Source organism: Agelaius tricolor, unplaced genomic scaffold, assembly GCF_023055355.1.
Source record: "Agelaius tricolor isolate 1412-34295 unplaced genomic scaffold, bAgeTri1.0.p SCAF_6, whole genome shotgun sequence".
Lineage (NCBI taxonomy): Eukaryota > Metazoa > Chordata > Aves > Passeriformes > Icteridae > Agelaius > Agelaius tricolor.
The window spans coordinates 20,418,731-20,445,182 of record NW_027269266.1 but is presented as its reverse complement, the minus strand read 5'-3'; the positions used below and the strand labels follow the sequence as shown (position 1 = coordinate 20,445,182).

The window sequence follows — 26,452 nt, the reverse complement described above, 5'->3', positions numbered from 1 at the left end:
TGAAAGCAAAAAGAGGAAATCAAAGAAGCATATCTGTGCCTAAGAGCTAACCAACAGCTATGGGCACTGCACTGGTACTGTGAGGCAGCTTTTGTCACCATATTGGTTAAAAGGAAATAACTAAAAAGAAACCAGAAATTGTTATAAGGGGACTACTAATTACAAAAGATAAAGAAAAGGATGGACATACTGATCCCATAGGAGGATGGGATAGATGTGTGCATAGGTAGTTTTCAAAAAAAAGATAAAACAAAACAACCAAAAGTAATAGAACAACTTCCAAAAAAGGAACAAGTGAAGATCTTGTTTCTCTGTCAGAAACAGAGACTGTTCCTCTGTCAGAAACAGATCTTGTTTCTCAGTCAGAAAGCAACAGTAACTGTTAGTGGAGAGATAAAGATAAAAATAATTCATGATTAGGCTCTCTACAAATTTCAAAATGTTCCCCTTCTAACAATCTAGAAAGGAAAAATTCTTCATCTGTAGAAACAGTATTTAAGAAAAATAAGCCAAAATATGCATCCTCTGCACTAGTTACAACATACTTGGCATAATGAAAAGTCTTCCAGATCTCAAAGCTGAAGGGCATACCTGACCTAACTGATCACAGCAAGTGACCTCAGACAAATTCCTTCAGTGTTGAATTTTCAAGACAGACAACAGAAAACAAGTCCAAGAACAGCACAAAGCCACCCTCAGGTGCAGTTTCAGGATCACCATGCCTGAGTCTCAATGTACATCTCAGTGGAGAAAAAGGAAGGTAAAGATTTATTTAAAAAATTGGTGCTGAGTGTGACTGTGTACAATAATAATCCACTGGCAACAAGAAGTTTAACCTCCTAAAAGAAACAGGAAGATGCCTCAAACACAGATGTATGGAAGAACACCTTTTTGTACATGTGAGCTATCAAAGAAGTTTATGTACAAAGAAAAGCCCTGCTGAGTACATGGCAATAAGAAAAATATTGTAAGCCACTGGATTTCCTGGGTTGGCACATCAGTGAACATTTTCCAAAGCTAGTAATGTTTTTATTTCTCAATACTTAAGAAGGTGAACACCTGGATTCTACTGAAAAAGTTAATTCAAGTGGAGTAATAACCTCAGAGGGCCCCAAACACAATCAGTTCCAGCTATTACTTAGAATTGGTTATAATGCATTATATGTTCTCTCAGCAGTCCTGCTTCCATCATTTATCATTGTTTTCAGCAGCATTCACACTTATTTTTACTTAATAAATTACTGCCAATATTTCATACTTAAATAACTTGTAATATTCAAGTTTGAATTTTTAAACCTGATAAGGAGAATTTCCATACCTGAAATGAACATAAGAAGTACAAGCAGGACTCTGACTCAGCTGGCTTAGAAGTAGAAAAGTTTGCTGGAAGGGGAAAAAGATAAATTCCAGAATATATAGAAAAATAGGTGTAAGGCAATAATAATTTCTTTAAGCCTTAATATAATCAAAATGGCATTGTTTTGTGTACATAAAATCCATTCTGTTTGAATAAGCCTGTAGTCTCTTTTTTCTTATCCCTTCCAAGTAATTAAGAGATGTCAATTGACTCAGAACTTTGATTACTGTGGATGAGATCCTGCAAATATATGGCTGTCAGCAATATTGTGACACACAGCAGATGAGGCAGCATACATGCAGAATTTCTCAGGAAAGTTAAAATGTAGACTGATAATTTTGATTTAGATCCTGTCATGAGAAAAAGATTTAGATATAGTCATATGTCTGTTCATAGTGTGGCTTGGAAGAAAAAACTAACAAAAGCAGTAATGTCTAAGTACAAAGTAGATGGAAGAGACAGACTATCAAGGAAGGGACATGATTATTTCTTGCCTCACAATCAGGAGATTGCCCACAAGGCCAAGAGCAGGAAGATATGGATCCCATATACAGCATATTGTGCTTTGTTACTCTGTTTAATCTATCAATAAATTACTATATCCCGTATGTCCCAAGAAAATAAACAGCAGGATTTACATGTAAGCATACTTGATCAAAATAATAAGAGCTTACATTCAGACTCCACATTCCTGGAATGCATACACCCTCTGATCTGATGAGCAGAAACATCCCAAAATACACATGCACAAGTGAGAGAAGTAAGCCTGGAAATTCATCTTCATCTTGCAGTGCTTCTCTGATAGCTAAAACACTTGCCTGCAGATCACAACAGAGCTATATATGTCAGCATTTTGGCCAAATCCTCACCAGCCACTGCTGCAGACATGGATTCAGACCAAGTTCTGCTCCTTTGCTCCATCCATTTTCAAAGAAAAGTGAAGCAAAGGACACAGGCATATCAACTAGTCACAAGAATTCTTCTTCTATCCAGTTTCTACAGAAGAAAACACAGAGAAAAGGAAGAGTAAGCAGGCTCACACTTGACTTAAACACTTTCTTATGTTCACACTACACACTTTCTAAAAGGTAACAGGAGGTACTCCCATCAAACACACCAGGCAGCAGAACACACAACAGAGCATATCAATGGCTGAGGAAAAAATTCAAACCACTGCCACTCCACAGATTTAAGGGATGTGCCAAGATTAAAGCTCTTCCTCAGCTAAGAAAGAGGGTTCTCAAACTTTCATCTCCTAAAGGCCAGGTCTATCTGCCAACATTAAGGAAAATTCCTGCACTGAATGAGTAGAGTCACTGCCAAGTAAATCTCAAAACCTTCCACGTGGTCTCAGGTTTTGCTTCAAAGCCTTGAAATTGGCAAAACATAGTAGATTTTTCATGGTCAGTTTTTTTTGCCACTTTTTTCCCTCCACTTCTCAGTTACTTACCAGCTTGCATTGTGGTCACCTAGATCTGTTTCTCAAGTGTCTCATGCCTTCCAGAACCTGATTTATTTCCATGTGCAACATAGCAAAGGGAATTGGCAGGAGTCCTTGATCACCATATAAATATTAGAAATTCTCTGAGAAATTGTGCAAGACTTCCCAAAAGTTGGGCTTTTTTGAACCACCAGAGGTTTCACAAACCAGGGTTTTTACAGAACAATGTCCCTTCTGTCCCACAGAAAGCACATCTGTCCCACAGCTGATGCAGTAAGCAGCTTTAGCAGAATGGCAATATTTGCTCTCTTCCATTAATGCCCTTCATTCTCAGACTCACCTGAAGCACAATTGCTAATAATATTATCAGTCTAGAGAAAACAATCTTTCCCTTAAAGCAAAAAAGAACAACTTTTTAAGGCCTGAAATGCTGGCACTATTCTGCTACAGATGCACACACATTAGCATCACACACCAGTCCTAAGAGCTAAGACACAATTCAGATTCATATTTTGTTGGAATGGCCTCAGAGAGATGCAGAGACCAGTAAATGTCTCAGGCAAGCTGATGTCTAAGCCATCTGCTGTGAGGGAACCACTGGACTAACACCAGATCCTCAGAAGTGTGAGAGAACAGTACTGGGGAAGACATAGAATTAGGAGTGGTAGGAGCACAAACCATCTCCTGGGAAATCTCTGTCACGTACAGGCTCAGGAGACAACATCATCCCCACCCATCTTCCCTCCCAAAGGTGGCAGTCTGGAAAGATTTTTATCAGACACACAAAGACCTTTCCAACCCAAGAGGGTGGTCCTCCTGCAGGAAGCATCAGATTACATTATCAAGCCTTTACCTCCTTCTTGTCACCAAGAAAATATTTGCCTGTGTCATGCATCAAGTAACACTTCAAAAGCAGCAACTTCCAATACTGAGCTGTCTTCTGCCTGGAATTATGTTTCCTCTCATTTGTTCTGTGACAATACATCTGAGCAAACACATTTTTCAGACACTTAACCACCTTTGTACACATTTGGCAAAGTAACCTAACTACCAGATGAAGTTTTTCTGACCCAGTTCCCCCGGTATTATTTAGAAAATGCTTTGACACCTCTATTTCGGGCACTTTCTTCCAAATTCAGTTTTAAGGGGTTTTTATCTTTTTGTCACACATGCACTTCTCTCTCAAGCTACTAACTAGATATAAAATAGTAAAAAAATGCAGAAGTTATTTAGTGTATTATGTGCCACCTGCATTATGGCATTCAAATGCCTCTTGTTCATGCTTTACAAAGCTTTACTCTTTTCCAACTACACCCTTTCCTTTAACTGTTCAAAGTCAAAATAATCTCTATGCAAAAGTTCTGGTTCAGAACTTTGGTGTCCTTTAAACCAAGACATTTTTCATGCCAACATCCCACAGAGGGAGTAGCCTTTTTATTTGGGGTGAGAGAGACTGTGAGAGCAAGCACATTACAGAATCAAGAAGTAACTTGGCAGAACTCCCTCCCCTTTCACGCACTTCCACTTCAAACACACAGAAGTTGTTCCATGAGTAAAATAAATGAAATTTGGCTTCCTCAGAGTTGGAGACTCTACATGCACTAAGGAGTATATAAGTACTAAGGGTTTTGCTGAAGTCAGAGTATTCATGATACCTCCAACTGCATTCTCATATGCTCACAAGAACTTGCATTTCAGCTTTTCCATCAGAGGAGATTCTTATCTCTACCCCTCAGCCAGCTCACATGCTTTTCCAGCAAGCATCCAGGCATCTAGTGTCAGCCAGCTTCAAAGTTATTGGGTGAAGTCAGTCTGCATTACACATGCAGCAGGCACAATCACAGCACCCCAATCTCCTAAGAAAGATGACCTTAAAAAAAGGTGCTATTGATATCAGTAAAAATTAACATCAAAATACAGCTAAACAATAGCAATAAAACTCACTATAAGAAGCATTTATCAGCAAAAATCGTGTTTGAGTCTGAAGATTAAATTGTGACATTGATATTAATTTATTTAGTGTGCACACATATGACTGAAGGTCTTAAAACATGATTAAAGGGCTCAGAGAAACTAGCAACAGAAGGACAAGAACAACAGCTTGCAACTGCTGACAATAATTTAGAAATAAATCATAATAGCAAGCAGCTAACCAAAGGAGTAGGTTACCACCAGCCTTGAGATGAGTTTAGTCACAACATCAACACTGGCTGTTATTCCAAAAAATATGCTACAATTCAGCCACTTGTTATTTGCCTTGATCACACTGTAATGAAAAATAAATTGGTTCCATCATTATAAGGCAGAGTGGACTTGTTACACCAGTGGTCCAAATACATCAAAGCAATCCTGCATAGTTGGAAATTATTAATCTAAACTTTGACAAACTACTGAAGCACAAACAAAATGTTCACTCAAGGAACACTTATTTGTTTTTAGACTGCTCTTTTCATGTAGTGCTGCTCCTCAGAGGTGTTCATTTTCTATCATGATATTCAGTGTAGATAATCAGAGCTGCACCCAAAACAACAAAACAGATGCTAACTGTGCCAGAGCCTACACTCAGAGTGTGAAACTTAGGTTGCTTTGAAAAACAGGGCAGCTACTTTGCAGGGGGAGGGTGGCTCACAGTTTGCCATTTTCAGAGAATACATAAGGTACATTTAAGGACACTAGGAAAAGGTGCCTTACTAAAAAAACTTTGAAAACAGGCAAGAACAGCCCCCCTTTCCCATGATACTCAGAGGAAACAAAGGCCACAGAGGAAACCAAGCCACAAACCACCGAAGACACTGAGAACCTTCCCACTGATTTCAGCATGTACTGACACAGGCCTAGGTTTCAGTTCCCACAATGTGACCAGCATGACAGAAAGGAAGAGGCTAAAGGTAAAAAAAGGAAAAAACAAAACCACGTGATTACTGCTTTAAATGAAAGAAGTGTAGAAGAAGAGCTGTAGAAGAAGTGGTCTGTATCCACCCCTTTATTTATATGAGTCTCTGGAAGATGTCACAACATCTTAGGAAGGTGAGCAGGCTACCACTAAATCCATTAAATGGATTAATTCAGTGTTCTCTCCTAGACCAAAGCAAAGGCTGGCATCACTTACAGAAACTGTTTTTTTTCATTGAAAATTTAAGCAAAGCAACACAAGAGCAGGTATTAAAAAGTGAGAAATCTTACACTACTCCTTCACACTATTGTTGTGCTCTCACCTTATGGGTAGGACAAAATGCATCAGTAAGATCCCTGAAACAATTCTACCAATTAAAGTATTTCCTAACACATAACTTAATCACAGGATTCCCTCCTCATGATTCTTTTGGTCCTAATTTACTGGAGAGATTAATTTCATAACCGACAGAAAGCAATTATGTGGTACACTTGCCTATCATGTCTGACATCTTCATTTTTAGTAGTTTCTCTTCAAAGACAGACAACTTCCGGCAGTGTTGTACATTTTTCAGCTACTGCAAGCAATTAAAGCAGGTAGAATTAAGAACCACTGAAGTGCTCAATCTATTCCCCTCAGTTCCTGAGAGACAAACAAGTAAGCACCCTATGCAGCACCTACAATACACAGAATAAAGTGAGACCCTATCCAGCTGCAAAGGCAGACCTTGCAGCTTTAGAAGGGTCATATTCCTCTTCATGCCACTTTCTCTCCTCCATCAGAGATTTCAGGTTCCTGCTGGCCAGCTTTACTCCTGGTGTTCTGGTCACAACTTGAAAGGCTAAAACACAAGTCCTCCACCTCTACCTGTCAAGAGCATAAAGTCCCCCTGCAGGTTCATTGCTCCTTGCTCAAGCACTGCATCACAGGTCAACCTCCCCTCAGGAAAGGGGAAACACAGGCTGAGAAGAGATACACAGCATCTGTCAGCAACGTAAAAGAGCAGCTTTTCACTAACCATGCAAGGAGCATGCGCTGCTTGTTAAATGAAATTTCTGTTTCAATAGTGGACTATTTCATTTTTTGTAGTAGGAGGCCCAAAGCTGACAGCTTTGGACAGCTTGGAAAACTACTTCCTCTCTCTCTTCTATCCTTATTTGATATTCCCATCGGATATTCGCACTTATTGTCATCTTAACTTTCTTCATAACTGTTTCCCTGTTATAGCAGTAATACATACACAAGCCAGAAGACAAGACTGCTTTTTGAATATCAAATGGTCTTAGTAGTGTTTTTCAAGATGGCCTCCTAACACCAATATGTGCACCCACTCCTCTGCTCAGAGATTCTGTCTTCCTCAGAAGTAGGTGTTATTAAATAGGGTACATTATTGTTACCAATGTCTGTTTTATCTTCTGATTTGAAGGATGTTTGAAAAGAAAGGAATTAAGTGATACCTGGTACAGCTCATTCTCTGATTCACACTCTAGGCTAGAAAATTGCCAAGAACTGTGTAGAATTTGAAGAGATAATAAGGACAACATAAAATCTCAACACACTTTTCTTTTTCTACGAAATGACACCTAAAACTATGGAACCAGTTGATGCAAATGTCACATCAAGCTCTTCCATATTTACAGGGAATAGAAGAAACTTCTTTTGTGTACCCTTCCCACTAGATGTCCCTTACTGCCTCTGCAGTAGCTCATTGCAACAATCTGTCAGATTCCATTAAAAACATATTTGAAAAATTATTTCTCCCCTAACTCCCTTGAATTTAAACAAAAATTTGCTCAAGTTGTCTCCTGTTAAAGCAGAAAACCAGGTTCAAAGAAAATAAACGCGACCTGCAGATAAACAATCCTGGGAAAGGGAAGGGGACAGAAGAACTGCCATCTTCTTATGACAGTGCTTTTTAATAGATCCTTCTAAATTCTGAGTCACATTTAATATGAGGTATTACTACTTACTGAGCAGGTTATAGAAAAGATATACCACTACAGCCTTCAGAAGAAAATACTGAACAGAACCAGACCAGATTTGTAAAACAAGGATTCAGAGATTACTAAGCACATATCTGCACGTATTCGCACTGGTGTAACTTTTAGGGTGGAATCAAGTACTATGAGAGTTACCAGAGAAATAAAATAGTCAGGACCAAATAGTCAGGACCACTGCACACTGCAACAGGAGTTCCTGAAAAGAGAGCCTGACCCCATGACCTTCACTGCAGAGCTGAGAGGGGTCAAGGTGAGTTACAGCTTTTGCAACACATGTCAGAAAAGCATGAAATATTTATATTGTTACTGCTGTATTTGAGCATCAGTGTGATCTGTTTAGAAAGAGATGGAGTCTGATTTGATCCAGAATCCAGGACATTACATCATCATTTATTTATTCTAGAATCTGGCATTACACAACATCTATCTCATCTATTCAGCCAAGAATTTAAGCTTGCAGGCAATGAAGAAGAAATGCCAGAAGCACAACATCAACATATGAAAATACTTCCATTTGCTTCCAGCTATGGTGGCAGTACAAGGCAAGCATTGACTACAATATGACCAGTCATCACAGCAAGGCCTCCACCTCTTCCCGCATAAACCTGCTCTGTGGGATGACTTGCACTGACCTGAAACTCTCAAGCACAAATCATGAGCAGCATATTTTACAAGTTAACTTGCAAATCATATCACAGACAGGTCAAGACCCCAAACTGATTAAACTGAATAATCAAGTATCAGCTTTACCAATAGACTAGATGTTGGTTTTGTGCTGTTGGGTTGGGTTTCTTTTTAATTGAACAATAAGCATCTCTCTCAGCTGACATATTCAGCAAGAAGGCAGTGCAGCAGCACTTTACATAAGGTATTCTCTCAGGAGGGATGTTTTTTCCCTGCCTGTTACAGTACAGGCCTACAGTTACAGGAATTATCATGGGCAAAGTTCTGTGAAGTACTTTCTCTGCATGCAACATTTCTCAGCACTGAACAGTTTTAAATGGTCACTTTTCTTAAAACATCTAGCTGTATTACATTAAAAAAAAACAAACCCTAAGTGTTCCATGCAGACCTTTTGACTAACACATTGTTCTGGTAGTTATTCAGAAAATTAAAATATGTTTGAGCAATATGCATGTATTAATTCACACGTACATCATAACACTACTATCTGTGGACTTCTTCTAGCATCAGTGAGACATATTAAAGGCATACCTAGACTATGTAAGGTACAAAGACATTTAACCTACCTCATCAAAGCTGCTATCTTCCTTCTTCAAGGCTTTAAAATAAAAAGAAAACACAAATTATTATCTGTAATGTATTTCAAGAAATACAAACCACTAGAAAAGAAAAAAAAAATCAGGGCATTATTTTCCTGTTATAATAGGAAAGAACAGGCTGGCGTGAATAACAATTTTATACTCAGAATTTGAATCTGTAAATGGAATGTAGAACAGCACAGAGAGTTACTAAGAAAGTAAATTTACATATTTATGAAAAAATCCTCTCAGGTTAAAGAAAATAAGAGTTTGTAAAGGTGGGTTTGGGTTTTTATTTAAATTCCTAGTGAGTGTGAAAACCCTTTATGGAGAGCTTGACTGAACTTCAAAATGGAAGAGTATAGCAAACACCTACCCGTGTATTCAGTTTTTCAAGTACTAACTCTTTATCAAATAGTATGCATTGTAACACGCCTCTTTCCTTTTTCTTTTTTTGTAATTTTTAGTATGACTTTCACTAAAGTAGAAAAGATTTCTTTCTTACACTGTTAACAAGCAATGAATCAACAAACATAGGAGAGAAGAACAGTGCAGAAAATATGTGAACCAGTAAGAAAATGAACACACGAATAATTCTGCAGTTGTAGTAAAGATTGAGCTGATGGAAGGTTTTCCTTTAGCATACTGGATTTCTTTATTGAAATATGAAGAAAATTGATTTTTCCAAATCTGCACTGAACTGTGTCAGTCCAAAGGTACGAGACTGGTTCTTTTTCTCAGCCAGACCCACGAGGGACTGCACTCCGTGTGCTGCACGCCGTGACCCGAAAGTGCTCTCTGCTTCCCTCTCCTGAAGAGCTAAATTTAGATAAACCATTGCATTGGTGATGGCTTCTTTTCAGTTTAAACCATGGAGGTTTTCAGTTTGAGGGAGGTCATCTGAACAGCAGTGCAGCTCGTGCAGCGCTGCACTAGAAGGGTCCCTCCTCACCATTTAAGCAGCATAATATTTCTTACACTCCTGCATATTTTTGCAGGAGATAAATTTTTAAGCACCTAGCATGGTTGAGGATCTAGATTCCAGTTGGTTTTTTTCTCTTTTAGACGTTCCTTCTGCCATCAAATCACTAGTAATTTCTAAACATCTTTCAAATCTTGTCTTCAGGAGCAACTGTGTTACCAGCTCAAAAACAAAAACAACCAGAAAGAAAACCCATCAAAACACACATACACAAAAAAAACCCAACCCAAAAACCTGAAAATCCCCAAAACAAACAAACAAAAAAAAAAACCATAGCAAAAATAAAAAACCAAACAAAACAAAAAACTAAAATAAAAGCAAACAAAAAACCCACAAGAAACAAATGAAAACAAAACAAAACAAAAGCAACGCCAAAACTGTAGGAGCTGTATCAGAGGTGGTACAGAGTACCACCTGTGCAAACAGTGCTGCACCTCCAGAATCTCCACCATGGGAAGCAAGGCACAAATCCCAGTTATCTTTGTACAGAAAAGCAGGGAATGTCCAGCCTTCCTTTGCTTTTAAACTCCCATTTCTTTAGGACATGAAACATGGCTTCCCTCAAACCTTTGAAGATCATTGCTTTACAGTGACTCATCTAGACTTCATGCTCAGGGATAAAAACAATGAAACAAACCCTGGTATTTTGCTGAGGAGATCTGAGGCACACATTGTACATTTTGATAGTTCAATATATTTTTTATGGTTTTGAAGGGTGATCAAAACATTTTCAGACTGCCAATCCCAAGTACTCAGAACTATGAGTCAGGAAAGAGAAAGAAAGAGAGAAAGGGAAGGGAAGGGAAGGGAAGGGAAGGGAAGGGAAGGGAAGGGAAGGGAAGGGAAGGGAAGGGAAGGGAAGGGAAGGGAAGGGAAGGGAAGCAGAACCCCCAACCTGTGTAACACTTTTTAAAAACACACTTTTAATCTTCCCAATTACCATTCAGGTCACAATGACATACAAGCTATAAATTAGTAAATGACACTCCTTAAGGTGTGCTGTCAAGCTTTTCTCCCTTACCAAAACCCAAGATTTTCACATGATCAGAACACTACAGGAATAGCCAAACAGATAGCTAAACGAAATTCACAGTGTAACAGAACAAGAAGAAATGGGACTATGTGGTCCATTGCATATATTTTGCTTGTCTTTAGCTTCTTCCTTTTATTAAAATAGGGCTTTTAAGAATCACAAAAAGAGTATGAGATTTCTGGCCACCCATTTAATGAGATTCTATTTAATAATGATATCAGTCTCAACCAATACACTGCATAGCATCTCCCAAAGAAGACACCAAAGCAGCATATTTTATAGAACAAGCTATATTAAAAATACCTTTTTCTCCTTGATGCAATATTTTCCTTTTTAAACTGTTAAAAAAAATCTGCTGAACTTAAGAAAAAAAAAATTGTTTACAAACGAAGTTCTCATTATCTCAGGTATGTGAGCTATGTGGATGTACATCAGAGGAGATTAGTGGAGATAACCTTTGTATCAGTGAGGAGCTAGTAACAAAGCCCAGGGATGCTCAGAAAGGCCATGGATTGCTTTTAGCACACTGTGATAAATCTCAGCAATGTTTTCTCTTTCTTTCTTCCTTTCCTCCTTCCTTTCTTTGTAATCTGGTGTTAGTTTTTGACTAAAGAAACTCATAAGAAAACAGAAGTTAAATGGCTTGAGCTGAAGTGATCTCACATGTGATTCTGGTGCTATATGAGCTTCAACAAATGCATAGCTAAGAACTCTTCACATAATTAAGAGATTACTAATTCTTTTATTAAATTATTCACTAATAATTTAATTACATAACTATCAAAGGGCAAAATTAAGAACCAAACCTAATAAAGGTTTAAATCCTAAATTAAACAGTGAGTCAACTGAATTTCTAAAAGTTGCTTAACTTGTAGTTATGATGTGTTCACTTGTATGGTCAACACAGTCTGTAAGCAAGGAAACAATTTTTTTAAACTAATATGGATGTTCATATAAAAATGAATAGGCTGGCAGAAATTTACAAATTAAAAGAATTATGCATATTTTTTCAGATTCTTAGCAATATTAGTTCTTTATGATAAGATAACTTTTTAGAGGGACACTCCTTGAAACACCAGAAAATTTCTGCCTGGAGAAAGGATACCTAAGCTACAAAGATAGTTCATTTCTCTAGAACTGGAAGGATACAATTTCTGCAGCAAAGAGCCACCCTGCAGCACCATGGACCACACACATTTCCCCCAGCACACCACAGCACTGTATCATCCTCTGCCAGATTTGCACATAATGGAACAAAATGAATGCTCAGGAAAAGGCTGACTGAGTGGACAATTTCACACATCACAATTCTCAACTCAGCAAAATAAACATTTTCATTATTAGGTACTCTAAGAGTTACAGGACTGAGCCCGGTTTTGTTTGATGAGCCAGATCTTCATCACCCTCTTCCAGGAAAGCCAGTGGATGCAAAGCATCAATTCAGAGTAAAGAAAATGGGTCAAGTCTTCCTGAAGCTGCTGTTGGTACCTTTGGGCCTCTGCTGTGCCCCAGGAATAACTACACTGTCTAGAGATGGTGGGGAAATATAGCTTCAAATGTTACCTAACATACTTTAGTGCACTGTAAATATATATTTATATATATATAAATTAATTGCAGCCATAGCTTCTCAAATTGAGAGGACTTCTTGGCGGGGAGAAGTGGGTCTGAAATGCAGTTTATTGAGTGTTAACCTGCAAGCTCTGAAAAACAAAGTTCACTGCCAATGACAATCGGGATACATGTCCATCACTCTTAACCAAGAGGCTAACATAAACTTGGGTATCTAAATCTGGTACCAAAGTTTGGGGTCTTGAAGTATTGAGAGAATTGCATTTGGTAGATGGAATACTGCCAACACTGGGGGAAGGTGTAACAGTGCTTTATCATTTAAAGAATGACCACCAGATCTTTTCTACTGCAACCCATGAAGGTTTGACTCACTAATTATTTGATTCAAACACCACAGTACTCTCACATCATCTATATGACTATGCTCAGGATACTATGTTGTGTACTTAAACCTGCAAAAACACAGACATTGAAGCACAACAGAAAAAGTTAATATATCATCACTCTTTTACAGAGTGACAGAATTGTTTGGGTTGGAGGAGACCTTAAAGATCATCCCAACTCCCTGTTATACGCAGGGACAACTTCCATCAGACAAAGCTGATCAAAGCCCCATCCAGCCTGGCCTTTACCACTGTCAGGAATTTATTATTTATAACAAATCACAACTGAGCAGATGACTGAAAAAGTTACAAATTAAATGTATAATTAATGTGCAATTTGCTAACCATACCAAGCAACCAGCACCTACAAAAAGAGCATTAAACCCCAAATGTCAAATACCCAGGAAGTCTTTTTCCACTAAAGTTTTTGTTTTCTCTCCTTCATTTCAATATAAGAGTTAAGTACAGCACATGTTTTAACCAAGGATTTCCTGGTATGCAAGTTTAGAATTTCTTTGCTTGGGCTTATCTGTGGCTCTGGTATCAGGGAGTGGACTATCTTCAAACCTCACACAGGTACATTAGAAGGTTTTTTTGCTGGAAGTGCAGTTACCAGAATGATGATCAATATATTTGAGCACCTGGAGATGGAATAAACTTGCTGGTAGCAGCTGTGTTTTAATCACAAAACAACCACCAGCAAACAAACAAACCAACTGCATACCAGCCCACACTCCTGCACACATGCACACAGAGCTGGAGGAGCTTCCAGACATAAATATCCGTGTATCTAAAACCAGGCCAGAGCTCTCAAGGAAACTAAAAGCTTGTTTAATTTGTGCAAAATGACAAGAGGAGATGATCACCCAACCAAGCCAAATAAAACATGCAGAAATTACCAGCCAGAGGGGCCTTGATCCCTAAAAGGCATTAACAGGACTGTCACTGTTACAACAAAGCAGCATCCTCATTCAAAACATTTTCTTTGTTAATGACTTCCACCATTAGTAAAACCCTTTCACAGCTCTGTGGAAGAGTGTCTCTGTGTTTATACATGCACAGAGACATATAACAGACCAAACACCTGACTGCTTCATTTTTTTTCTTCTAATCAAAGAAAGTTAAATGTATTTTACAAGTTTAAGACTGATGATAGGTGAAAGCTGCTTTCAAATGGGGACAGAAAGATTTGTAACAGTGACTTGATACTTGCTTTACAACTGTAACTTTCCATTTCCGCTTGAAACTCTCTGGTTTACAAGTAAGAATAAGCTTTCCTCAGTCTTTTTCATCCTGGAGTAGGACAATAAAAATACCTGATTTCAAAGACAATCATCCTCCTAAAAGCTTGCAGTGCTTGAATGCATACACAGCGCGTGAAAAATTAAAATGCCCAAGTGTGCCAGCACAGGTCCTAGGTAGGGTCACTGGGGGAGAACCAAAGGCCACAGCTCCTGGCTGGGCACAGGCACTTCACAGCCTCTCACCGGGACACAGCAGCTCTGCAGGCTGACCCGTCTGCCAGCCAGACCTCCCAAAGGGACAATGCATGGAAGGGCTGTGGAAGGGCCCACACAGAGCCCCTGCAAGCACGCACAGGGTGCTGCGTCTGCTCTCGTGTGTTACAGCACTTCCTCCTGCTGCTCTGTGCCACCAGCTCGGGGATCCCCCACACCTCCGCTGAGGTACCTTCACTCCCTGCTCAGCTGTGTCTTGATGATGTCAGTGGGAATTGATGCTTAAAGCAGTGAATTAAGCAACACAGTGTGCCAAAGACTAAGAGAAACATCAGTCCAAGCAGACCAGAACTCTTTGGCATTGTTCTCAATAACAAATTCAACTGCAGAATAAACTGGTGTCAAAACCAAACACGGTGTGGTGGCACCGGGAGGTAACACGCTCGGCAGTGGCATTCAGATGACGCTACCTCAGGATGCTTTATGTCAGTGACAGAGCGACAAGACTTCACAGCAGATGACAGATAGACTTCTTTTGTCTGGCCCCCTAAATCACTGTGCCGCTATTAGCTGCTTCAGCATCTCACACCTCAACTAAAAACAACCTGCAGCCCGTACCAAAAAGAAACTAGCAGACCCGCAACAAAATGAAAATAACCGACTGCTTTCTGTTGAGGTTTCTCTTCGGCAGTGAGGGCACGTGAGCCAACTCTCATTTACAGTTTGTTCCTCCCAGCCGATTTTGGGCTAACTCCATCACAGACTCATGCTGGGGCTAGCGGAATTGTTTCTTTCCCGAGCTTTCTTCCCAAGAAATGTTTTTCGCGGACGGCGTCGTCACGGCTGTTCCCAGCCTGGCAGCGCCGAGCCCACCGCCCCCCGTGCCCTCCCTGCCGGGCCCCCGGGTGCCGGGCAGCGCCGTCGGGCCCGGGCCCGGGACTCACCTATTCGGCCGAAGCTCTCCGATAAAGTTCTCCGCAACTTTTTCATCCTGCTGATCTTCTCGGCGGACTGCGAGTCGATCATGTCACACATCGGGGGGCGACCCCCCCGTCCCGCCGGCCGCCGCCGCCGCTGCCCTGGCTCGGGGGAGACGCCGCCCCTCCGGCCCGGGGCTCTCGCCCGCCCCGAGGAGCCGCGGGACGGTCCCGGTCCGGCCCGGGAGGGGAGCCCTACACCGCGGCTGCCGCTGCCGCTGCGCTCCGCGCCGCCCGGCTCATCGCCCCGTGCCCCGGAGCCCCGGGCTGCCCCGGCACGGCCGGACACGGCGGCAGGGCGGGCAGGGCGGCAGCGCCCAGGGCAGATGGAGCAGCGACAGCAAAGTCCGGCCGGGGGCTGCGGGCGCCGGCGGCGGGCGGGCGGGAGGGAGGGCGTGAGGGAAGGAGGGAGGGTGCGCTGAGAGAAAGGAGGAGGAGGAGCCTGGGCGGGCCGGGGAGCCCCGGGGAGGAAGGGCGGCGGCGGCGGCGGGGGCGTGAGGGGGGCAGGCGGGGAGCGCCGGGGCCGGGCCGAGGGATGCGCGCTGCCGGCGGGGCGGCGATGCCGTCCGGAGCGCTCGGGCGGCGGCGCTGAGGGCGCTGCGGCGGCGTTCGGAGCGGCGGCGGAGACCCCGGGGCTGCCCGCGCCCCGCTGCTGCAGCGCCGTCCCCGGGGATGCGCCGCAGAAACCCCGGGCTGGCGGGGCCGGGGCTGAGCGGGGTCCGGCGGGGCAAGGAGGCACCGCCAGGGCCGGCGGGTGGGGAGCGCTGCGCCCGCTGCTGCGATGGGCACAAGGGAAAAGGCACCGCGTTCACCGAGAGCAGCCGGCCCGTCAGGCTGAAACTTGGGGTCCTCTCCACGTGCGTGTCCAGGCACAGCTGGATAATGTGCCTTAGCCTGCAACCTAATGAGTGTTGGGAGCTTTTGAGCTTGTTAACTCAATTGAAGCAACGTTACTGAGAAATAAATCAGTTTAACCCATCACAATGGATGGTCATGTCTAGTTTAAAGTAGGTACTTTTGGAGAACAATATGTTAGGTAAGATTTTAAAGCCCAGGTCTTTGTGGCTCAAATTGTATTTTAATGCATGTTATCTGGTTAAAATGAACTTGGGTTTTAATGAGGCCGCCTAACACAATTTACTGCGATTAGACGGTGTCTAAGCCCAGTTTCAGGAGCACATTGGTCTAGACAAGTGTTTAGGTGAGTTGGGCTCAAGCCATCTGCAATTCTGTGCTCTGGGATTGGGATTGAGCCTTGCTGTTACAATGCAACAGGGATGGACAGTATGCAGCATCTTGAGGTGGAAATCCATTGCAATTCTCTATTTTAATCTACTACATGTAGAATATGCACGTGCCTCTTGTGGCATACAAGATAATGGGAACTTGTCCTGCCATAAAGCAGTACAGCCGTGCTGGTAAAATGTCTTATGCATAACACCTGAATGTACAGACAGTTTGATAAAAAGGTTTTTGGAAGTGTGAATCCTCTTGACCCTGCTAGCATCTTTGAAACATGAGCTAAAATGGCATTTTCAGTGTTGGCTATGTCGTGTTATGGAAGGAAACTGAGAAATGGTGGAAACTGGAACCTTGCAGAGAACAGTGCAGGGAAAGGAGGAGAAATAAAAATTAAGAAGACACAGACAAAGGCACTAGAAGGAAAAAGGGAGGGAGAACACAAGTGTTTAATGATGTTTAACTAAATAATTTCAAGAAAATTACATTTAAGTCCTTAATAATGGCTGATGGTTTGATCTTTGTCTGAATCTGACATTACTACCCCTGTTCTTTGTGGAGAGGAAAATGCCATCCATCATCATATATAAAATATTCTGGTCCAGGAGCTGAAACTGAATTTAACATCTGAGCACTTTGCATTTTCTGTGTCACCATTCACTCCAGGTAGCTCTGCTGTTTGGCTGAGACTTGTACTAACAGAGCTGTAATTCAGTCTGTGACTCGCTTTCAGCAATTAGGGATATCATTTCTGAGAGCTTCTTAGAAACCTGTAATTAACCATGCTTAATTGATAGATGCTGTCATACCTAGTGAATTAGCCTAGATCCTAGCACCTAGTGAATTTGGAAAATATTCCCTTTTTTCCTTCCTATTTCTAAGTAAACTATCACTTTATCACTTGTGAAGGACAAGTCTCTGCCAGGCTACTGCAGTCTTTCTTTCACAGAAAAACAAGCAACCCAAAATTTCTGAGAAGCATCTGGCTTTGCAGCTGCTTGGGAATGATCTACAAACATATGTCAGGGTCTTTTAAATCAATGAAAATTTTGCCTAAATTAGGCACCAGTGTGGTGCCAAGTGAGAGAAACCCAGGTCTTGTCTTCTGAAAATTGTACAACCTTAGGATGCAGAGATGTTACACAGACTTTTTCCTCCAGAGGAAGAACAAGCTTCCAGCTGTGCACAGATTCTCCAACTGCACCCTGCAATTTGAGTCAGTCTTCCCACCCTGGTCTTTATTTGGCAGAAATATTTCTGTGAAAGTCCTTCTTTGTTCTCTCCCCGACCCAAACCTCTTCTGTTTCCAAGGGCAGTAGTATTGAAAATTCATTGAATTCAGGAATGTGGAATCACTTTTGTAGCTTTGATCAAGCTCATAAGCTGGTGGTTCTTATTTCTCACCTCTGTATTTCCATCACCCATCTCAGGAAACCAGTAAAGCAGAAATATGCAATTAGGAAACCACAGAGATAGCAGCTACTCTGATGATGACGTTTTGCTTCCTTGTAGGGACAAGATTTCAGCTCTGTTTCAAGTCTTTCAATTTGAGGCATAAAAAATTACCATGAAAAACATGCAAAATGATATTGTTGTTTGCTGCCTTCTTCCACAAGCCTCTACCAAGTTAAAGCATGTTTGCCTTTAATGGGGCATCTGTTTTATAGAAGGCCAGGCACATTATTTACAGCACCTTTTCTTACATCAACTCTCCAAAGAAACACTAAACAAGAACTGCTTGCAGTTACTTTGTGACCCAAGCATCTCCTTTCCTGGCTTTGGTAAGAATTCACTACAAATCCTGGCCTCTGCTGCTGACACTGAGTCATGCTGAATCACTCTGCAAATGTAAGTATTATCAAGTGCAGGAAAAATAGTTGCCAAGATATCACTTGCAAGCTGGACAAGGGGAAGCATTCGCCTCAGTGTCTCATGCAAGCCAGGAGCCTCACGGTTTCAGTGTTTCTCACTGAGGTGAGGGTTATTTCTGAAGAAGGGGAGAGAGCAGGGCTGGCAGTTTGCTCATTATTGTGTAAAGGAACATATTGTTTGGAGCTGTTAGCAGCCTGGTCATGGGCCTGGAGCACAGGGTGTGCCAGCAGAGCGGTCTCCTCGCCGCAGATGGAGCAGCCACGGCTGCGCCGTTCATTACTTGCAGGGTAAGATGAAACGACAGAGAAATAAATCTGTGACGCATGGTGCAGATGGTGGCTCGGGGTGTCACACAGATCTGTGCACTCTCCAGGTCTCAGGGCACTTGCTGTTGATTTTATGGGGTAATTTTATGTGGTCTGAGCTCTCTCTAAGCCCCGGTGTTTGTCGTGTGCCCCCCACCCCCAACCCTGTAACGCTTCTTAGGGGCTCTTGAAAGGCAGTGTACTTAAGTTACATTCCTGGGCCAAGTGTCCGAATTTGAGAAATCTTAGGAGCACATAAACAAGCAGTGTGTTTTTGTGGAAGAGGTTAATGCCATTGATCTGGAGTTATGTGGGCAGAGTAAGACCTTGCATGAAGTGGTCTGTTGAAGGAAAGCAGTAAAGCTCTCTGGAGAGATGAAATAGTCCGTGTAACTTCTCTGGGGAGAGCACTGTCTTGTCAGGCCTTCTGCTGCCAGTATAAAGTAGATTTTCATAAATCTCCCTGGCTGGAGACATTCTGCATTAGGCCAGTCTGCTCACCTTGAAAAGATCTCTCTGCTGCTGCGTCTGGGACCTGAGTGCTTGGAGCTGTGTTGCTTGTTAACACACAGCAATCCTTTCGTGACCCTCCAGTGATGAAGATGGATGAACAGTCACATAACACACCCCCTCCTCTTCCCCCCTCCCCCAGTCTCACTTTCACTTGTCCTCTAATGGTACTCAGCCCAAGATGACTATTATCTGAAGAGAAAGCCAGGCTCTGCTAACACAAATGGTGTTGTATCCTTAGGGACATGACCTTTAAGCTCTGCTAGCAAAATGCATTAGTGACAAAAATTAAACTTTGGCAATAGCAGAACAGTACGTGTGTAATCTGCATCCACATCATAACTTGTTCCCACAAAAAGTTCTCAGAGCTGATATATATAAATATCTATATATTTATGTTTCCTTATTGGTGAAATTATTCCTTATTCCTATTAAATCCCAGTTTTTATGCACACAGGGATATTTTCCCCTTGTTGATATTCCATGCATCCCTGCTGATTAACGGAGGGCACATAGGCCCAGGTATTGCCTCTCCAGCCTGGCTGCTATTGCCAAAGCCTGCTCTGTGGGGTAAGAAGGGATGAGTTAAGGCTCACACACATGGTTCCAAAGGCACAAAGGAAAAAAGTATGTTTCCTGCTGCCTTACATCCAGCTGCTGGTTAGAGGTGACCTGCTGAGCCATCCATGGTTTTACACCTCTGGTACCCCCTCGTGGTCACTTTATTTCATGTATTAACATTTGGGGTCACTTGTTTTCTGTTTCATTCTTACTTAACACCATCACATGAGGGGTTAAATGGCTGCAAGTGAAACACAACATCTTTAACCTTGATGCTTGTAGTTCCTGTCTCTGTTAGGCAGCTTCCTTGTGGTGTTTGTGAGCAGTTAACTTCCCAGGAAGGTGTGGATTCTTTCTGGCTTGGCCATCACACAAAGTTGTGGGTTAACCCCCATAGGCAGCTGAGCACTGCACATCCACAGAACAGGAAAGTAAGAGCAAACACAAGAAAACTCATGGGTTGATAATTCTATAAGCAAAGAAGTGGAATAAGAAAGAAGACAAAAGTGAAGCAAAGGCAATCCCTTGCCACCTCCCCCAGGCAGAGTGATGCCCGGCCTGTTCCTGAGGCAAAAGACAACTGGCTACCTAAACTGCACTCCTCTCCACTGCATTGCTGAACAGATTGTTATATGGCATGGAACATTGCTTTGGACAGTTTGGGTTGTATCTGCCTCTATCCCTTCCCCACCTCTTGTGCACCCCTGATCTATTCACTGGTTGGGTAGCAGGAGAAGCAGAGGCGGCCTTGATGCTGTACAAATGCTGCCCAGCAATAAAAAGAGTCTATATAGCAGCATTGTTTCGGTCACAAATCCAAAACATAGCATCATACAAGCTGCCATGAAGAGAATTAACTCCATCCCAGCCAGACCTAGTACACACAGATGTAGGAAAATCCCACTGAGGATACAGTGTCCAGAAAAACAGAAAAAAAACCCAACATGACTGTATCAGAAACCTACATACTTCAAACTAACAAAGTAGCATTATTATTATGAGCTGAAATATTTTACAATATATGTTTCTGTATAAATGGTGTCATCTCAGAGATTCTGCTGGGCAAGTACAGGTATGCTAGGTTCGCAGCAATGGGCTGAGGTGCTTTCCAGCTTAAAATCACCTGGCTACCTAGCAACATAGCGTTGATACTGGATGTTGCTCCTGTGAAATAAGTGGAAACAACTTTTAGTGAGCTCATTTTCTTATGCTATCTTGCTAAAAGTCTAGTAAAAGGGGAAATGGGATTTAATATGCAATGGCCCCAACCATCGTGATTTTAGATACAAATGTTTTGAGGTCACCTAAATATTCAGCAAATACTCGTGATGAAAATGATGCAAAATGAAACAGCAGGAGGGCTGGGGTTGATCCACTTAGATGCACGAAGAAAGCAAGTGTGCATTATGTCATTTTATCACAAACATTGAATAAAAGGTGTTTACTGTAACAGCACAAGTTTTCTTCACAGCAAAATCTCATCAGCACTGTAGCATTTTTTGTGCAACTCAGAGGTCTGTGCCTCTACACATACAAAGCCCAACTGATTTGGGCTGGGAAAATATGATAACTGGCATACACAGCCTGGGGAAATTTCTCATGGACAAGGGTCCTCTTGTAGGTAACCCATGATTTTGAAAATTCATAGGCACACAAAGCCTATGTTGATTCTAGGTGTGAATATTTAAGCACTATGTGCAAAATTAAAAACCAATATACTGATATCATCTCTTGGAAACAAGCTTGAAATATTAACCCTACTTTATTTCTAAGATATCCCAACTTTTGCTTGCTCTGCTATTTTTTCCCCGTTTCTTAACTAGTAAAATCATTTGTAATGACTATTAGCAAACATGCTATAGAAGCAGCTGAACTCCATTTACACATATTTCTCTGTACCCTTTTGGACTGCTTGAATCTGTAGGACAGAGCATAATGGGAATGTTATCTCCATGTGGAGAGAGAAACTCTCCCTCAAAAATAATACAAAATATTTGCAAGTATTATACATGAAAGGCTTCTTTGTCACAATGGAGATCTGCCCGCTTAACATGAAAATCTGGATGGACTTCAGGCATGCAGGAAAACATTGCTTTTTCTTTCTGCTCAGTTCTATCCCAAAATCAGCACCTAAGGCAGTTAAAAACAGTCCAGCCCACATGGCAGTCTGCTAAGGGAAGGTTTCAGAACCTGCATCTTACAGTTTTATTTAGTTCCTATCACTGTGGTAACAAACTACTGCACAAATTAAGTGCCACAAATTCACAACTGAATACAGTCCTTCACTACCAGCTTGCAATATCGTTGGTCTTCACAGAATCACCACAAATGAGTGCTCCTGATCTCTTAGTCCAGGTCTTTCTTACAGTGCAGTAGCAGTAAAGGCTCTGGTTGCCATTTGTGGGGCTTATATAGTGATAAGGAGCCACACAGAAGTGATGTCTCTGCAGGTAATGCAGGTATGGTCTCTACACATAAGTGTTGCAGCCAAAATTTCCAATGGAGGCTGGCCACAGAAATTGTGAGAGTTGAAGGATGGCAGTACCCATCCTCTGCAAAGAGTCAGAAGCACAAGAAACAGCAAATTGGCCACTATGGAGTATAACTCCCAGGCAATATGTGATTTTGAGAAAGATGAAAGAGAGGCTCTGTGTTTGTTTAAAGCCCTGCTTCCAGGAGTTAGGGGGGGGAAGTATAAAGACATTTTAAGGAAAATTCAACTGAAGAAGAGCTGGAAACACTAATTAGAGGCAGGGGTTGGTGTCACCACAGAAATTGGGAAATGCAAAGATTTATGTAATTAGGAGTTTTAAAAGGAAAGAAAAGGTGGGGTGTTCAATGCAGCAGAAGGTGGAGAGGCAGCAGAAAGAAACAAAGTGGAAAAGAGATACTCAGGATGATAAGCTGGAAAGATGACCTATAAAAGAGATTTTGGAACCTGGATAAAGAACCTTTATCAAAACTGAAGGTTAGGAGCTTGTGGCAGCCAGCCTGTGAAATGAAGAGGATTTTAGTTGCATGGAGAAAGAGCAAAAGTCACTCTGTACAAGAAGGAGCTGCCAGATTTAAAGTACCTGGACCTGTGTGAAAATTAAATGTGATCCTCCCTTTTGTTTTAAAATAATGTATGAAGTAAATGCTAAAAGATGAGACCTCCTGCAAAATTAGGAGGAGAAAAGCCCAGGTTATTGTAACAAATTTGTGATGGTCTCCAGGCACACCAACTAATTATGGCACTTGTGACAGTCTTGTCAGGACAGTACTGTGAAAACTCAAGGTGGTTGACCTATGAGCCAGTGGCAACAGGAGTTATTTTAAGGAAGTGTTGTTCATACAAACTAGCAAGAAACAAGTCAGAGGAGAGAGCATCTGCATTAGATGTTGTGGCATCTCCATTCAGCTCACTCCTGTGGGCTGAGCTACTCAGAGTCCATCCCATGCATTACCTGAGCACTGTTTGACCAGTGCTGCACAGCAAGAGCCCCACTGGGATCCCACTGCCTCTGGAGAGGATTGGTGTAAAACACACAGCTCTCCAAGGGTCATGGAAAATGGAATGATGAGCAAATATTGTTGGAGCATGGTGCTAATAACACCAAGGCTGTGGGTTTAGTCCCCATTTGCTTAACAGCTGGACTTGATCCTTGTGGGTCCCTCCAGCTCAGGATCTCTGTGGCTGTGATTCTGTGAGATGTGCTGGGTGGAGGGAGTGCTCTCCAAGGGCCCAGCAGTCTCTTGGAAACTTGCATTTTTGAGGTTCCAGGGCTGGATGCAAGGAGACAGAGCAGAGGGATGGGTGAGAGGATGATATGAAGAGGAAGGCAGTGGACTGGGATGATCAGCTGGACACACAAGAGGAGAGAGGCAGGTTCAGATCTGAGCAGAAGGAAGTGAGTCTGACACAGAGAGAAAGACCTTAGAGTCATCCCTGCACAGCTGGTAACCAGAACTGCACAGTGGCTTCAGAATTTAATGGTTAGAGGTCCTGGTACCCCACTGAACTCTCAAATTAATTATTGTTGTTGGTCTACATGTAAACATGGACTATTACAAGATAAGTCTGCTTGCATCAGTAATGAATTGATCCCAAAACACATGCAATATTGCAACTAACTTTATTCAGCATTTATATCCTTTGATTATATATTTTACTGAGGATTTAAATATCACATTTAAAAACCCATAGATTTAAGCCTGGGATACACTCATGTCCACTAACCTCAAATTTGAAATTAAGTACCTAGCCCCTTTGCCTAATTGATGAAAATAAGAAGTTAATTATCATTCTTATTTTTAAGTGTATATAATAAAAATTCACTGCTCAAAAGCTACTCTAGCAGGACTTCATTTACTTGTACAGAAATTTCCAGAATATGTATTTATGTTTCTCCTTTATAAGGAGAAGCATTGACAATGTGGTAAAATAAAGAGGACTTTCAGTGTGGTTCAGTTTATTACAGTAAGAGGTTAAAAAGTAAATAATCCTACATTACTTGCTAAAATATTTACAGTATTTCTGAAATTCCTCTTTCAGTTACAGCCATCCAGAATGGATGTGTCTTTAAGATTTATAAAAAGTGATACACAATATAAATAAGTGCATATACCCAGGGGAAAAGGTCTCTGAGGAGTGATTCAGAAGACAAATTCACTGCAAAGTAATTTTTTTCTAATGAAAGCTTCACTTGACAGAGTCCCTGCTAAGACAAATCTTTCAGAAAAAAAAGTTTGTGAGTGATAGAGTCCTAAGGAAAGCCCCTGATAATTCCAGCTTCCTGAGTTCACAACACAAGACTCTCATAATTGCATGTGGTGCTCCAAGCATCCCAAAGGAGGTGACACTAAGCCCTCATTCCTCCACACCAATTAAATGAAACAAAATCTCTGTTGTTTTAGACCCATCTTTTCAGCTAGTGCCCCCAGTTCATATATAGCTACTTTGTCATAGCAGAACCTTATGCTGATTGAAAATATTTCAGTCAATTTCTCAGTTGTTGTTGGGATCAAGGGGAAAGATGGAAAGCCAGTAAATCAGAATAACTGATGTTGCCACAAGAAGCTCCTTGTAAAAAGAGCAACAGCAGAGAAAAGAGACTCTCAAGAGGAAGAGAGGGGAGCATATTCTGAATATTCTTCAGGGTAAAACAGGTAAGGTGTAGGACAGGGTCATTCAATGAACAGGCAGATATCCACAGCTGCATCAGAATGAAGGAAGGAACTTAGCTGTGATATGACCTCTTGGGTAACTTCTTGCCATTCTTTTACTGCACAACAGAATTACTCTTGGTGCTGTTTCCCTCTGAATCTGGGTCATTTTGAACTTTCAAACCAGCAGTGTTGTAGTGCCCAACCATTGCTATAAACCAGATCCTTCTCCAGTGTGCTCCAAGGCACAGCAACCACAGATCCCCTGTTGCTCTCAGAGGGTTCATTGTACCTGCAGCTCCAGGTGCTGGACAGAAATGAACATTTTCTGTCATTTAACTGAGTCCAGTGTTGGGTGCTGTCTAAATTTAATTTTTATTTGTTGTGTACTCAAAACAGGATGATTCTACAGCATCACTCTATTTTTTTTCAACTTTTACACCAAGGACTAGAGATTGGCCTTGGGAAGTGATAGCCAGTGACCTAGCAGGGCCTTCTGTGGTGCAGTGTTATCCAAAGATTATCTATCTTTCCAAATAAACAGCTCAGCTGCTGTGATTCATGGTCTGTGTTTGATGTCAACAAGAACATTGGTCCCAGTAATGACAAAGAGCTCAGGCTGCTTCTAGCCTTCCACCCAGCTGAGCAGCTTTCATGATGAGTAAATGAGTGCACTTTTGTATCATAGATCTTCAGAGAATAACTTGAAGAGAAAACTTGCCTTACTGTGTTCAAAATGATTTTAAAAGATAACTGATACTTTTTTTGCTGCAAGTCCCAGTTCCCAAGTTATGTTCCTTGCTGCTTCAGTATTCTCCTTCATTAAGTGTATTTTTGTCTGTCTTAATTAGGCTGAAGTCATGTATCTGTATTTTAGATTAAGAGTTCATCAGGTAATGCAACTAGGGAATAAAAGGAAAATATATTTTCAGTTTATTTGGTGTACTGAAAAGAATGTCAGGAAGGAAATTTTTAATAAAAGACAGTTTTATGGCTCCTCTTCTTGCTTCACAACATGATCTAATTATGTACTCGTTCAAATGACAGTTCCCTTGTGATTCTCATTTAAGAGAAGTGCTAACCAATGCAATGATCAAAACCAACACTGTAGAACAATTCCATCATATTCAGGATACAAGTCCATCACGGGACTGTCTGATCACCAGATTTGCTGGTGTCTAGCCTGAGGGCATTAAATACATGACTGACACATTTGTCTATTTGCAGAGTCTATCTATTCATGTTTTCCAAAGTTTAAAAATCTGTTCTTCTGGAAAAAAAAAAAATCTTTCCTCATGAATAAAAATTAAGCCAGCACTGTGCTTTTCTTCCACTGTCTGAGCACTCTGGCAGTGCAGCCAGGCCATGGGCAGGCAGCTGGAGCATCCCTGCACGGCTGTGATCTGGCACCCAGGCTTCTGTGCCTGCCCCAGCAGTGGCAAATACAGAACACTGGCTCAAGG

At 41.6% G+C, this 26,452-nt stretch overlaps 1 protein-coding gene across 2 annotated transcripts in view; it reads right to left on the bottom strand.

Annotated features, from left to right (window-relative positions):
• The window catches only part of CDK14 (cyclin dependent kinase 14), a 346,858-nt gene extending 331,129 nt beyond the window's left edge, over positions 1-15,729 (bottom strand). The window contains exons 1-2 of one of the 2 annotated variants that reach the window (XM_071428970.1): positions 15,325-15,729; positions 8,942-8,973 (exon numbers count right to left, since the gene is read on the bottom strand). In XM_071428970.1, the coding sequence (XP_071285071.1) occupies positions 8,942-8,973; positions 15,325-15,415 (123 nt within the window). In that variant the 5' untranslated portion in view covers positions 15,416-15,729. The remainder of the gene's footprint in view (positions 1-8,941; positions 8,974-15,324) is intronic. The other variant, XM_071428969.1, reaches the window with a different exon arrangement.
• Positions 15,730-26,452: the final 10,723 nt, after the last annotated feature.